The sequence below is a fragment of the Orcinus orca genome, chromosome 18, assembly GCF_937001465.1.
Source record: "Orcinus orca chromosome 18, mOrcOrc1.1, whole genome shotgun sequence".
Lineage (NCBI taxonomy): Eukaryota > Metazoa > Chordata > Mammalia > Artiodactyla > Delphinidae > Orcinus > Orcinus orca.
In genome coordinates, this window is record NC_064576.1 from 72,117,588 (window position 1) to 72,132,870 (window position 15,283).

Genomic DNA, 15,283 nt, shown 5'->3' on the forward strand with positions numbered 1-15,283 from the left:
AATATTTACATTTGTTGTGATTTTTATTACTACTAAAAATAACTAGGAAAGATGTGGTACATAAATTCTCTTCAAGTGACAGATGCCAAAAGTACAGGCCCTCAAGGAAAGGCTCCTTCATCATGTAGAATGTACTCCCAAAGCAAACATTTCCAAAGAGGGAATTTTGGCCAAAATGGGTACCAAATATCTAGCACAGACATCCTCAGGGCCTCGTGAATGCTCTTTCTTTCTTAAACTTGCTTTGACTTCGATGTCAGCACCTCTGGACAACCTGTGCCGAATGGGAACAGACAGCTGTCACGATCTTGTCTCTGTGTCTGCTGCGTTTAGACCCCGGTGACACGTGTCCTACTTTGGCTTGATGGCAGGGTCGCAGGTTATCCAAAGGGCATTTGCTGAGCAATGTTAGAATGTCATGCCTAGGTAAAACTCTACTTGCATAATACGCTGCGAGCTATTTTAGTCACAGGCATTAACAATGATTAAGTCATGCTTCTCCTAAGACTAATGTAGCAACCATACACTACTTGAGGGACAGTGGACCCCCATCCCACTCATGGAGCTCCCTCCTCACCCCAGCCCATAGCATCCTCGCCTTCCCTGAATTTGAAGGCTGGAAATCACCCTGAAAGTGTACATTCTCCTAATCACTACGTGACACTGCCTCGATGCCACGCCTACGGCACAGGGTTGTCCTGAGGGTTAATTAAATTAACGTACGTGAAGCAGTTAGAACGGTGCCTGGCACTTACAAGCTCTATACAAGTGTTAGCTGTTACTACAACTCTGTTGTTTCCTTTGATTTTGTTTGCCACTGGATGACATCCTATAGATGACAGGTGCTTTTCCACGTTGAGTGCCTGAATGTGTTTAGAGTTGGCATATGTCTTGTTCTCTGCTTTTTTTTTTTCTTAAAGCACCTTCCTGACTCTGTCTTGATTCTACTCTAAGTTCAAAGACTAGAGAACTCAGAACAGGCAAAGTGTCTAGTCAGACTGATCACAGGCATAGGTGCTTGGTCTAACAGCAGCATAATAGAGCCGGCTGACTTGTTACTACAAATTAAGAAAACTTGGTATTCCTGAGAGGGTAAATTTCAGTATTTACCCTGAAATAATCTCAAACTAGTGAAAAAACTAACTTGTTTCTACTATCAAGAATAATTCTGGGGCTTCCCTGGTGGCACAGTGGTTGAGAATCTGCCTGCCAATGCAGGGGACATGGGTTCGAGCCCTGGTCTGGGAAGATCCCACATGCCACGGAGCAACTAGGCCCATGAGCCACAATTACTGAGCCTGCGCGTCTGGAGCCTGTGCTCCGCAACGAGAGGCCGCGATAGTGAGAGGCCCATGCACCGCGATGAAGAGTGGCCCCCGCTCGCCACAACTAGAGAAAGCCCTCGCACAGAAACGAAGACCCAACACAGCAAAAATAAATAAATAAATAAAATTAAAAATAAATAAATAAAAGAATAATTCTGAATGCTCCTATCCTCAATTTCCAAAGCACAGCCAGAGAATTGAAATATTGTCCTCATTGGTCCAGAAATAGCATCACCAAGGATTCACTCTTGGGCCGCTGAGAGTTGCAAAGACTTAGACGAGGTTAGGCAGGGATCGACTAGAATGTAACAAAAAACAACAAACTGACTCTAATCTTTCACCCAAAGCCAACGTTTCCCTCAGCGCCTGCAGAAGCCCTGGGACAAAGCCCTGGGTGGATGTTACCCGTGCAGAGGGATCCTGCGTCACAACCCATCACACCCCGCTTTCCAGCCACGGAAGAATCAGGCATTTGGGGACGGAGTGGCTTGAAGGTCCAGCGAGGAGGACAGGCCTCAGCTGGAGACGGTAATGATGCTCATGAAGATCTTCAGACTCGAGTCACTTAGATGAAAAGCCACCGCTGGTATCTGTGGCCAGGCCTGCCCACCCATCTTTGCTTTAGGAGAAACGTTAAGTGAGAGAATGAAAGAGAAGACGCAAGAGAGGAAAGGGAAGAGGATGGGAAGGGAGAAGAGATGCAGGGGAAATAGGAGGGAAACCAGGGAGGTGAGAGACCCTGCACCTTCTCCCTTTTGAGAGGCAGAGAGGAAGACGATCCATGAAGACCCAGGCCCCCCTCACCCCCAACCTTCTGCAGGCACAGATGACAAAACCAACTGATCTCAGAGTCATCAAACAGACAAAGACAAGCAACAAACCTGGTGGCTAAAATGTCAAGGAAAACGAGCTTGGGTAAGGTCTGCTGATCACTACGTCAGTATTAACACCAACCTTGACCAAACACTTCCTAGATGCCAAGGCACAGTGCTGGGTAAGCCCTTTTGCTCACTTACTCCCCCAAATACTGTCAAGCAGGTCCTGGGTTTTATTTCCCATTCTGGAGGACGGGATTGGGGTTCTGTGGTTAGGTAACTGGCCAAGTAACCTGCACAACCAGCCAGGAAGTGGCCAAGCAGGAGTTTTCACCCAGGCTCCACACTCTTTATCAAACACTAACACAAGGAGAAGCTCCCCTCTGTCCCGTGCTTACCTAGACCCAACACCGAGATCCCAATTGCACCCATCCTCAGCTTGGATCCGAGCTCTCATTACCACAAAGCTCTCCCCATCTAACTGGAGGAGAGGCAGCGCCACCCCCGATGACTGCTCCATGGAAGTGTTGCCTGGCTGCATTCACACCCCACCCGCCCCAGGCCCTCGCTGTGTGTGTCCTTGGTGTGGATTTGTCAGTTGCACTTCATTTCCATTCTAGCCTCTGTGTGGTGGTAACATCGGATAGGATAGGGCAGCTACTTCGCTTTTCCTCAGTCAGCTTTCTCAAGCCCTTCCCGATGGCCTCCCAACGTGCTCCTCCTGCAGGCGCTGGCACGGCTCTGCTCACGGAGGCCAGCCGGAGCAGTCTGGCTGCAGCCCTCCTTCCTTAAGTGCTTGATTTTGAAATGATATCAACTCTTCTAATCTGTGAATTCTCTGCATCAATTACGTTACGTTTTGTTTCCTGCAAACCAAACCAGAATGATGCGATGCTGCCCCGCAACGGAATGAGTCAACAACTGAGACTTCAGGGACACTGCTCCTTCGGCAAGAAAGGGACCTAAAGGGAATTGCCACTCTCCACTCCCTGCCTCAGAGTCACCTTTCCAGCCACTGTGGCTCAACGGAGCCCAGCAGCCTTCCTGCCGGGCCCTGAGGTTCTGCTCAATGTCTGGAGTGAGGCTGCCCCAAAGGCTCCCTTCCGAGGGCTCTCATGCACCATCCCCCCTCCCCCACCCTAAGCCAGGTCCGGAGTCATGATGCAGTGGGAGGGCTGAAATACAAGCAGGGCCTCCTCGAGGCCTCAGTGTCAGATCAGTGCTTCCCTACATGGGGAATGAGTGGAAAATTCCTCGCTGGTGCCAAGCACATGAGCCCCTGCGTTCAGCCCGATGGGCTAAAAATAGAACTCAGCATTAGGCATCCCAACTCCCCTAGTGATACAGTCCAGAAACTGTCAAGTCGAAGACGCCCGTTTCTCTAAAATTACTGTTTACTCTAGGATGGGCTTAACTAGAAACGGACACTTGGAGAACATTCATCTCGGCCCCTCACCAGCAGCTGTGTTTCTTAGCCGCCTCTTTTATGTTGTCACGCACCTCTCCTTTGCAGTCCGAGTCCTCTAGTGTCTCTGGTGTGGTCCGCTGCGCTCACAGACGGAATCCCAGATGTGCTCTCCCCACGGAACATCCGAGTCTCCCCTCCACCTCTTGTCCTACCAGGTCTGCTACAGTGAAGCCCACATTTCTTCTTAGACATGGCGCTGCAAACTCTGGAGAAACGCTGCCTTTGATCTTTCCTAGCTACAGAAGCCTGGCAAAGTGTGCAACCCGCTCATCAGCCCATTAACTTCAAGCAACTGGATGTGTGGCCAAGCCCCAAGCAAGCCTGCCACACTGTCATCCTAACACGCTTGGTCAACGGGGGGCTGTCTGTTCTGGGGCTGCTGCTGCCTGTGTGACTGGTGGTGGCGGGAAGTGAAAACGCCCATCTGTGTTATCATCATCCACGTGACCCTAGTTAGGCATCAGCCACCTAAGCCCCTCCCCCAATTAGAAATCGACAGGACAGCCTGGCTTTGATTAAAATTGAACAGATCTGTTTTGAATGATAATCAACACATAAAACGCTGTGTGAATCTGAGGTGCTTTCACCCCAACTGATCCAGAAACAGGAATGTATCCAACACTACACATATTTACTTAGTGTCTACTATGTGGCAGGCAGACAGGCCAGGCAGGATACTTCTGCCTTCAAGAAGCTTAAGAGTCTCCCAGAGAGTCAGTAAATAAATAAGCAATTACAAAACAATGTGATACAACTCAACCAGGCAGGGCTGGCTTGGAGATTTCCTGAGACCGGAGGATGCGTAAGCAGGGGGCCCAGGAAGGGAGCAGCCCAGGCAAAGGCCAGAAGGGCCATCGACACAAGACAGCACCTGGGGCTATTTCTGGGAACCTCTGTCACCCCCATCAGAGGGGCCCTTTGCCTTTTCTTGCCAAGTGTCTGCTTCTGGTCTCTGACTGTCCCTGAAAGAATGCTTGATCAGCTGCAAGCGTACTGATGACAACTTCATAAAATTCACTTCGTTCTGAGTGTTTTTATCAGCTCCCTCTTCCCCATCTGATTTTTTTTTTTTTTTTTTTTTTGCGGTACGCGGGGCCTCTCACTGTTGTGGCCTCTCCCGTTGCAGAGCGCAGGCTCCGGACGCGCAGGCTCAGTGGCCATGGTTCACGGACCCAGCCGCTCCGCGGCATGTGGGATCTTCCCAGACCAGGGCACGAACCCATATCCCCTGCATCCGCAGGCGGACTCTCAACCACTGCGCCACCAGGGAAACCCTGATGTATTTTTTTAAAGAGGGACATATGTATGGACATTAAAAAAATATATATATATGTAAGCTTAAAGTCTCCCAACTAATCTTTCCTATCTTTTTAGCCTGCCCTGAAATCGGTGCAAATCAGGAAAATTCAATCATGTGAGCTGGGCCACTTTTTCCCAGGCTAAACAAAAGAACCCTAACGGGGAGTGAAAAATTAAAATATCTACAGAATTCTGGTATTTGAGGAAACATCCAGATCCTTTTTATTATGAACTGTTGAAATCCTAAGTCATATACCTACACATGAAATTACAAAGAGGTTAAGGGATTTTTTTCATTCTTCCCAGAAACAATATTGCTTCTCACTCATGAGTTCACAGCTGAGGGTTTAATTCTACACGGTAGAACTTGTCTTAATAGGGAAACATTTTCTTTTGTATTTCAAAATGAACCAGCCACCAGGTGACATCAACAGAACACCTAAGTCTTCAGTGTTGCTCTCTTTTCACCCTTTGTGAATACTGCATTCATTTTCAATATTAGTATTATTGTGAAGATTGGCCAGATTCATAATATAGCCTGTGGAAAATTCCTTTGGGAGGTGAACTGACCTTTTACTCATTTCAGTTATTATGGCTTTAAGGCAGCACTGATGCCATGCTTTGACTTAATCAATAAGTATTATTTCTTTCACATATAATTAACACAGCCCACTGTATTTTATGTCTGCTTTTCTACTCGGAAATGAAATCTAATATAGACTGGTCAAAGGGAAAGCATCATTCACATTTAATATTCTTAAATACGTGTCAGTGTCTAGTCGCGTGGAAAATGAGCAAAGCCATATCTGGTTTCAAGAGAAACCAGACTAAATTTTAAGATGCATCGTTCCAGCCTTTGCCTTTGTGCATGCCTGGGTGTTGACGACCGCAAAACATCTAGCTTACCTAAGAGGCGGTAGTTAATAGGGGGGCATCAGAACAAACCTGGATTACCTAGGAACATTTAGGAAGGACAGAGCCTTGTGGGGCCCAAGGAGAAGAAATGTGAATCGAAAGAAGTAAGGCTGGAAAATTCTGGATCCCAGAGCAAGCAAAAGAAAGGAAAATTAGCCAGAACCATGATTTTTAATCCACTTATGTCTCACTGAAGAAGTCTCTTGACCTTTCTGGATCCTATCGTCTTTGAGTGACCTTCCCAAATTTACTACTGTCCCATCATCCGTGCATACCTAGGAGAAGCAGTGAGGGGCCTTCCCCCAACTCACACCCCTACCAAGAATTTAGAGCAAAGGTAAGTAAGATTAGCCTCTGAGATGATAAGCAACACAGAAGAGGTTAGGGTGGAGATATGCAAAGTAACCCCTATAGGGAAAGGACCGGACCTAAAGCAGTAAGACAAGAGCGGGTCACGGGTCATAGAAATGGAAGCAAAGCAAAGGGAGACTGGAAGAGGCAGTCACCAGGGCGAGTAACAATCGCACAGCCTCCCACGTGATTCCAGGCTGGAGTGGGGATGGGACATGAGGTCACTGGATGCCTAAATAACATTCCATCCTCATCAAAGCTTCTTATGAGGCTAGACTTTGACTCTAAAAAGAAACCCCATGTTTATCGGGCTTGTAATCATTCGCTTGCTTGTCAGGTGTATTACTCATTGTTAAAAAACAAGTTGGCGTTCTAATTGTACATCTACTTGATTTCTCTTAGTACCTCAACGTTCCTAAGAGTGACCAACTCTGGGAAGTGTCTGCATGTGCAGAGCTGCTGGCTTGAGCCTGGACCACACTGAGTCCGCTGGTGAATGGACTCTTGGGGATCCATCTGGGTGTCCCAGGGGCCTTCCTGGGTCATACTTGTCCCTTCCAAATAACTGTAGAGAACGAGTCTTTCTACAGACCGCCTCTCAAATCCCAAGATGGATCCCTACTTCTTAGCTCAAGTTAAAAAAACTGGGTCTGGTTTTCAGCCTAGAAAACATTTCCCCACACTCCTTATGTGCTTCTCTGTCCCCATGTTGACTCTCATCTTTCACCAAAGTGGGCTAAAACATCTTCACCCCTGCACTCTTTGCTTAGAGGTACAGTCCTTCTCAAAACTCTACCCCGTTCCTCAACGTGCAAGTCAGGATCCACTCCTTCCAAGAAACCTCGCCTTTGATTCCAGCACTGGCTTCTCCTTTCACTGGATGCCAGAAACAGGTAGGATCAGTACCACATGACTTTCACTTAATGATACTCCAGTCTTGTACTAATGCTTGAATTGCCCTGTATGTGTTACTGTTGCCTACCTCACTTGCAATTTCTCTGGAAAAGGTGGAAATACAACCAAACAAATAACTGGTAAACTCCATAGGACAGGCTGTGCCTTTTAAGAATTCTTTGCTAGTCCCCATAATAACTGGGCACAGAGCAAACGAGTAAGAAATACCGTCGATGTTTTTACAGGTGTTTTTAACGTTAAAATGCCTAGGCATGATCAGCTTTTATATTTGTTCACTTAACAACTTTTTATGCATTTTATACTCTAGGTAAGATTCCTTACTTTCCGCCCGCCCCCCCCAATAAATTCATGTTAAAGAAGCATCTTAAGACTAACATTTCTTGGGGCTTCCCTGGTGGCGCAGTGGTTGAGAGTCCGCCTGCCGATGCAGAGGACACGGGTTCGTGCCCCAGTCCGGGAAGATCCCACACACCGCGGAGCGGCTGGGCCCGTGAGCCATGGCCGCTGGGCCTGCGCGTCCGGAGGCTGTGCTCTGCGACGGGAGAGGCCGCGGCAGTGAGAGGCCTGCGTACCGCAAAAAAAAAAAAAAAAGACTAACATTTCTTGGCGCATCTCTGAACTGATGACTTAACTACAATTGTCTCCCCACTCTTTTCAAAACATCTTTAGCTGCACTACGATCAAACTGTTAAAGACATTTTTACTTCACAAAATAAAGTTTTCTATTTTGTATCTATACAGAGTTCGGAGGGAATGTTTCTTTTCTTTTTTTATGGTTTATTAAAATGGGCTAAAGTAATCAGAAACAACTTCATCGACCATTTTATCAGGTCTCTTTCAAACCAGGTTGATGCTGGGATTGTCACAGCTGATCAGCAAACTGAAGGATTTTATTGTGGGACTTAAAGAGTAAACTGATTTCCAGAGTTTGGAATGGAATCCCATAATAGTCCTAGTAGACCATGCCTGGCCCAATAGGTAACTATTGAATAAACAAATGATTTTGGCATACTGCCTGCGAAGTTATGCTGAAAGGTGGGTAACTAAATAAAACAACAAATTTTTTAATGAAAAAAGGAAAGCCCTTAATCCCTAAAATGAGCACCTATGAACATACATCTATAAAACCACCAATGGGAATACCATTCTAAAATATAGCAAAGAAACGTCAAGAAATGAGGGTGTAAACTTAATGAGGAAGTTTATAAATGCTGTGTAAGCTTTTAAGTTTTCATCAGGAAAGAATAATTTGCCTTAAGTTTCAAGTTTCAAAGCTTAAACATTTGCAAGTCACTTAAACATCACACTGCGATGAAATAACATTTAATTATCTTCCTAAAATTTCCAATTTAAAGATTGACACAGGGATAATAGTTTTCAACAACTTGATTTGAAACAAAAGAGGAGGATGGATTCACTTCAAAATATATTTTCTCTAAAAAGACCTTTAATCAGCTACTATTTCGAAAACTTTTGTACCAGAGCTTAGAAATATGAACATTATAATATTGTTGTACTTGTAGCAAATCCTTCCCTTTTATAATAATTACTGTTACAAGGCTTCCTTCAACACCTTTTGGTGACCATTTCTCTTGAAAAAAGGGCTTAATCACTTCCATGTTGGATCTGCAGATAACTGAGTGCAAATGTTGCATATTTCTACTTGTCAAAAGCACATAAATGTGTACATAAATATCTCAGTTCCTAGTCATGGTAGCAAAAGCCAATCCCACTGAGATAGTTGTTTCTACTGGAAGAGAAGGACCAGGGGACTTGTAAGGCATCAGTTAACTTTCCTAGGTGGTACGTAACCCTCCTTTAGGTCAAGGTTCATAAACACAACTGATAACTAAGATGTTCCCAAGTGACCTCCTCGTAATGTGTTTTATATTAAGCCATTCACTTCCCTTCACCTGGTCACATACTATACCTCAAGCCACACACCTGACGCCCATGAGTAGAAAGGAGGCAACTTCAACCTCTCGTTAAACTCCATCTCATGCATTTTGAGAAATCCAAATGTGTGTGATAATAAAATATACCACAGAGACAAGAGTGATATATTTTATTTTATATCACTACTAGAAATGCCAGCACATTTCTAATAGTGAAATTCAAAGCATATCTTAATCCCTCTGCAAGCTCACAGGCAAATGTCAAAAGCAATGAGGCTTTGTGTTGGAATTGTCATACAATGCTTGCTCACACTCTGTTCTCCATTCCCTGGCTGTGAATTTTCCTTCCAGTGAAAACTGGAACACACCCTCAGGCTCTCCAGCTTCTTAAGTTTTCACCTCTATGTTCTTCACCCCTACGTGAGGCAAACACGTACAGAGAGAATAACTGGACCGGTGCTTGCTTCTCTGACCTTAAGAACAGAAATTACAAGAATGGGTGCTGTTTGTCAAAAAGAGTGGCAAACTTTCAAAGTTACCAGCTGGCCAAGGGAAACACGTCTAGCTAATCTAAATTCCCCACTGGACCGTCTTAGATTTCGCAGGTACATTAAAATGCAGTAAGAATATTCCAAGGATTTCTTGGCAGTTTGAATTTCAAGATGTTGGAGCAGAGCCCTCCTGTTTCAGGAGAATGCAACAGTTACATCTGAGACTGCAGGAAGGCAATTATGTAAGGCACTGCAGAGTATGGGAGACCCTGGTGTTTCTGCCAACACCGCTCCCATTCGGCACCGGGAGCCAGTCAGGGCGGCCTCATGCTCACCCACAAGACAAGTGCACACGCATGCCGGGGACAGGGACAGAGGCGCTGGCTCTGGCCTTCTCTCTGCCCTTTGGAAGGAGGAGGGGAGGGAGAGAGAGACAGGGAAGGCAAAGTACCGTCTTGTCCAGGCACTGAAGGCAGTTATAAGGCTTGCAGCAGCAGTGGCCCATCTCGGCAGGCTGGCTGGCAAGGGGACCTCCTTCATTCAGTGTGTCGGCGGGTAATCGCTAAGGCGAGGTGATGGCTCCAGCGAGAGGGGCGCGCCGCTGGGAGCTGTCACAACTTCCATGTGGTCCCCTCGGCTACCTTATTTCTCCTAATAACTTCTGGAATCCGGGAACCAGAGGAAGGAGAGGAGGAGGAGGAACGCGGGGCGGCCGCGTTGGGTTCCCGCTGCGGGGAGAGGCAGGGCGGGAGCCAGGAAGGGAGGGGACAGTTGGAGGGAGGGTCACTTTGCCACTGGAATCCTCAGAGTGAGGCAAATCAATCGTCGCGTAACAATCGAGCATTTACCAATGCCACCTCCCGGAGGGGACAGCCGGCGCGCCGCTCCCAGCCCTCCCCCTCGCGCGGTCGCGCCCCAGCGCGACGCAGCCACGCCTGGAGAGGACGCAGGAAACACAAAAGGGCTGGTCTTCCAGGGATGCTTGGGCTGAGGACCACGGAGATGACTGCGAGAGACGTGGCTCTGCTCAAATACTGGCTTTCTATTTTCCCGAGAAGTAAAGACGCTTATAAACGTGATGCATAATACACGGCCTTTCCTCCATGTAACCCGCCTCTCAGGGCATCGTTGCCTGGGCGGAGGGGGGCGGCGCGGAGGGGACCACCCATTGCTCCTTTTCAAATTTGTGTGCCACGAACAGTTTTGCCCCATTGGAGGAAATCTTTATATTTGAAATACAATCGTGAAATCGCTTGTCTTATTTGACAGACCAAACCATTCAAGTGGCTTAAGTAATTAAAATTGGGGTGTGGGCAGCTATATCTTGTGGGCATATCAGCATAAAAGTCTTAGCGGACTGGATCTTTCTGGACGATTTGTAATTTTTCAAAAAGTTCAAAATCAAAAAGGGACAGGGGTGGGAGCGAAGGGTTTTTTTTTAATTTCAAAAGAAACGTAGTATTTAAAAATATGTTTGTGTAATCCTGAGAGAGATGCAAATATTTATGAAATTAACTTTATACTTCCTGATATCTCAGGGGAGAAATCCTGAAATTTACTGTCTGCAGAAGTATACAATTACATTTTTGCCCATTAAATTTACCTAAGACTGGAAGGAGACAATAGTTAAAATTAGATAATCTTACTAACTTGAGATTTTTCCAAGACGATTTTAATTAAGTAGCACAGGCAACTTAGATTTGCTTGTAGAGAGGTCAAGGATATTTGCTGATTAAATAACAACAGACCAGAATGTTTGTCCTAAACTTGAAAGAATAAACTCAAATCTTTCTTTAGCACTAACAGGTAAACTGGTATAATTCTTTAGGCTGTTTCTATTAAAATTTTAAATGTACATGCACTTTGACCCAACAGAGCGACTTCTATCCTACGGTAACACATATATACGAGAGTGTATGCATAAGCATATTCAGTTTAGCATCATTTGTAACAGCATAAAAATGGGAACACCCTCGATATCTAGCACCTTTCCAGTGTATGGAAACTTTTATGAAAAATGAAGCAGAACTATACACACATATGCGTTTGTATATGTCTACAATAAATCTGTTGGAAAAAATCCCACCGTTCATCCAACAGCAGCTGATCCTTGGGGAATGGAAAATAGGGGTGAGGGAGTGAATTTCCACTGTTTACCATCTTGCCAGAATGTATTACTTTTATTGTTTTCAGACAAAGTGTATCAGGGGAAGGCAGTGACCACCGCCTGGGCTCTTTGATGTCAGGAGGTACACAGGTGCCTCCCTCTCACACAGGCTTGCCCTCTCTGGCAGTGAGCTGAGGCAGACCTCTCAGAGAGAGAAGAGCTGACAGGACCTTGAGCTTCAACCTGGGCTGAGAGCTGTTGCTGGAGGCTTTTGACACCATGGGAGAAAAACGTGATATTGCAAGAAGCGATGCCTTGGTACACCCATGTTCATAGCAGCACTGATCGCAAACCAAGACACTTGGGAAGCAACCCAAGTGTCCATCGATGGATGAATGGATAAACAAAATGTACCCATCCATACAACGCAATATTATTCTGCCTTAAAAAGGAAGGAAATCCTGTCACATGCTACAACGGATGAACCTGGAAGACCTTACGCTACGTGAAATAAGCCAGTCACAAAAAGACAAATACGGTATGATCCTACTTACGTGAGGTCCCTAGAGTCGTCGAATTCCTAGACACAGATAGTAGAACGGTGGTTGCCAGGGGCTGTGGGAAAGGCGGGAATGGGGAGATACTTACTGGGGACAGAGCTTCAGTTTTGCAAGATGGAAAGAGCTCTAGAGTTTGGAGCCTCATAATGTGACTGCACTGAATGGTACTGAACTGTACACTTAAGTGGTAAATGTTATGTCATGTGCATTTTACGATAGATAAAAATAAAGAAGTGGTGGCATGCATTCCCCTGGGCGTAGGCAGTCCTTGCACAGTAAGTTTCTGATCAAGTGAAGACAGAGCAAAGCCTCTCTTGTGGGTGGAGCAGCAGGGCAGGGGGGCTCTAAGGAGCTGGCCAGCGCCGTGTGCAGAAGGCTTTCTTCGGGCAGAATTGCTTTTCTGCACCTGAGGACACCCTTTCCTTCTAAATTAGGATTTAGATTGCAGCGTCCTAGAAAATGACTGCTTGTTCTTGTGCGAGGTCTGAGCATGCTTGCTCCCGCTGCTGCCCACAGGAGAGAGGGTGAGAGGCAAGGCTGCCCAAAGAAAGATGGATTCAGCTTCTCTTCCTGTGCACAGAGGGCGCCAAGGGGCCCGGGACTGGCTGTGCTCAAATCGCACACATGGTGAGATCTCAGAGCAAACAACCCAGATTTTGAGAAATGTACCAGTGTCCTAGAGTTACATCGTCTTTATTTTGTCAGTGAAAAAACTTCAAATGTACTCAAAAACAGAGGGATAAATATGAAGGACCTTCATATACCCAGTTTCAACAGTTACCAAGATTTTGGCGCATATGTTACATCTATCCCTTTTTTATTTAAACTTTTTTTTTCATATGTCCATCACCCAGATTCAGCAGTTATCAAGATTTGAAACTTTATTTTCACTTGTCCCTTTTCTTTCTTTTTTTTTCTTTCTTTTTTTTTTGTTAAAGTATTTTAAAGTCAAGCCCTACATATTTTAGTATGCATTGCTGAAAATTCTGAGCATTTTCACATAATCACAATGCCGTTAAAACCCCGAACAAAACTGACAATATATCCTTGGCATCTAACACTTAAGTCTGTAATAACATTTCCCTGGCTTCTCTGAAACAAAATTATTTTACAGTTGGTTTTCTTGACCCAAACTAGGTTCACATATTACATTAGGTGTTAAGTCTCCTAGGCCTCTTTTATCAACCAGTAGGGCCCACCCTCCCCTTCCTATCTCCCTGCCGCCATTGATCTGTTCAGAAACTGGGTTGTTTGGCCTATAGAATGTCCCACATTCTGGACTTGCCTCTTTGCTTCCTTGTAGTGTCATTTCCCTTGTTCCTACAACCCTGTAAATAAAATTCAGTTCTTGCGGCTGGATGAGATTCGAGGTTGAATGTACCTGGGCAACAATACCTCGGATGTGATACTGTGGACACGACCCTGCAACCCATCGGGAAGCACACAATGACTGGGGGTTCCATTGTCAGTGACACTACAGTGAATCAGATGTGATGGCTTCATCTCTTCCATTATAAAGTTCCCCATCATCAGCTCATCTAATGCTTTCATTAATGCTTATTACCTGAATCGATTATTTCATCAGGAGTTACAACATGATGTTCTGACTCTATCATCCTTTTGCATTTCTTGGCTAGAATTTTTATATAAGAAAAGAAGTTTTCTTCATCAACTAGGGCGATTTCAATTCCCAGCAATACAGGCTGTACAGGAAAGATGGGATAAATGCTCACTCCTTTCCCTTTAAGTGCCGATTTTCTGAATAAAGACTTGGGGTTGTAATGGTACCCAATGAGGTTATTTGCTTTCTCTCACTTCTTCCAAACATCATTATAAATTCATGTTTTTATGTTAATATACACAATGTGTTTTAGTCGATTGCATTTATTACCCTTTTTAGATGCTCAGTTTATCTCATCTCTGACCAATGGGAGCACCTTCTTAATAGTCCCTGTGTCCTGTTGACACAACTCATTCATCTCCCTTTCTTGCTTTCTGACACAACATGGTATCTTAGGCTCACCTGGGATGTTTCCTGCTACAGATCTGGGACCAGCCATCCCTCCCCTCCAGGTGCCCTGGTTCCTTCTAGTTGGGGATGGGAGTTACACATCACAAATCCCGTGTTGTTCGTTGTCTTTTGAGGGCCACCTGTTTGGACTGAGATTTCCCTTGAAGGAAGTAGTCCTTCCCTCAGACAAAACGTCCTTGGAAGATGTCATGAAGAAATCAGGATGGGGCCTTAGGATGGAATGAGACAGTAACAGCTCCTTCTCTTGGGGCCTTTACATGAGAAAAAGTGCTCAATGAAACTCAATTTGGGGGAGATCAACTGGCCTATACAACATGCCCAAGCCAAGGGCCGGCATAGGAATTTTCTAAAGAGTTCCCCAAATGCATGGATATCTGAAGAAAAGGCTGAACTTCTTGAAGGCATATAGAATGGGGGATTAGACTATTGTAATTTAGCACAAAGGAAGCTGTGACCTCGCAGCCTGATGGAATCTGGGACATTTTAGTTCCTAATATTTAAAAAAAGCTTGAGATGTGTTTTATTCCTGGTATATAATTTTTTGCATGGGAGTAGGAACAAACATTCAGAAAAGTTATAAGAAGGTCTACTGGGATACCTCTTCAGAGAAAACCTCATAAACACGTGATGTTTTACAGCAATAAATAATGATGAACATTAACTGATCATTAGTAGATGCCAGGCACTGTGCTTACGGCTTGCATGCAAACAGCTCATGTAACCCTCAAAGAGCAACGCAAAATCAGCCCTATTATCGTCTTCATTTTGCAGATGAGGAAAATGAGGCTCAGAGATCGGACATCCTGCCATGCAAACATCAAGCGAGGAAAAGATGGAGTGGGGTCCTAAACTCAGATCTGACTCCGAAGCTGTGTGTTTACCACTGTGCTTTTATCTGTAAGGCCTACATAATTATAAGTCTGTGTTATAATCTGGATGAGGGATGTGAGTATATAAAAATATAAAAGAAATTCAAACATACTTATGAAATTGCCCCACATTTTCAGAATTTGGAGCAAGAGCCTCTACTGTAGTGTTTTTTTTTTTTTTAAGGTACATTTACAAACCAATGTACGAATAACCTTAAACTGACACAGTAGAAACCGTGGG

The 15,283-nt window shown here is 45.1% G+C and overlaps 1 protein-coding gene across 9 annotated transcripts in view; it reads right to left on the reverse strand.

The window, feature by feature from the left end:
• Positions 1–15,283, reverse strand: part of MTUS2 (microtubule associated scaffold protein 2) — a 496,786-nt gene that overhangs the window by 49,535 nt on the left and 431,968 nt on the right. The window contains exon 1 of one of the 9 annotated variants that reach the window (XM_049701110.1): positions 9,926–10,300. The exons of the other annotated variants lie outside the window; for them this stretch is intronic. Within the exon in view, the coding sequence (XP_049557067.1) occupies positions 9,926–9,979 (54 nt within the window). The 5' untranslated portion in view covers positions 9,980–10,300. Of the gene's footprint in view, positions 1–9,925; positions 10,301–15,283 lie in introns of those variants that run through there. 9 annotated transcript variants of the gene reach the window in all.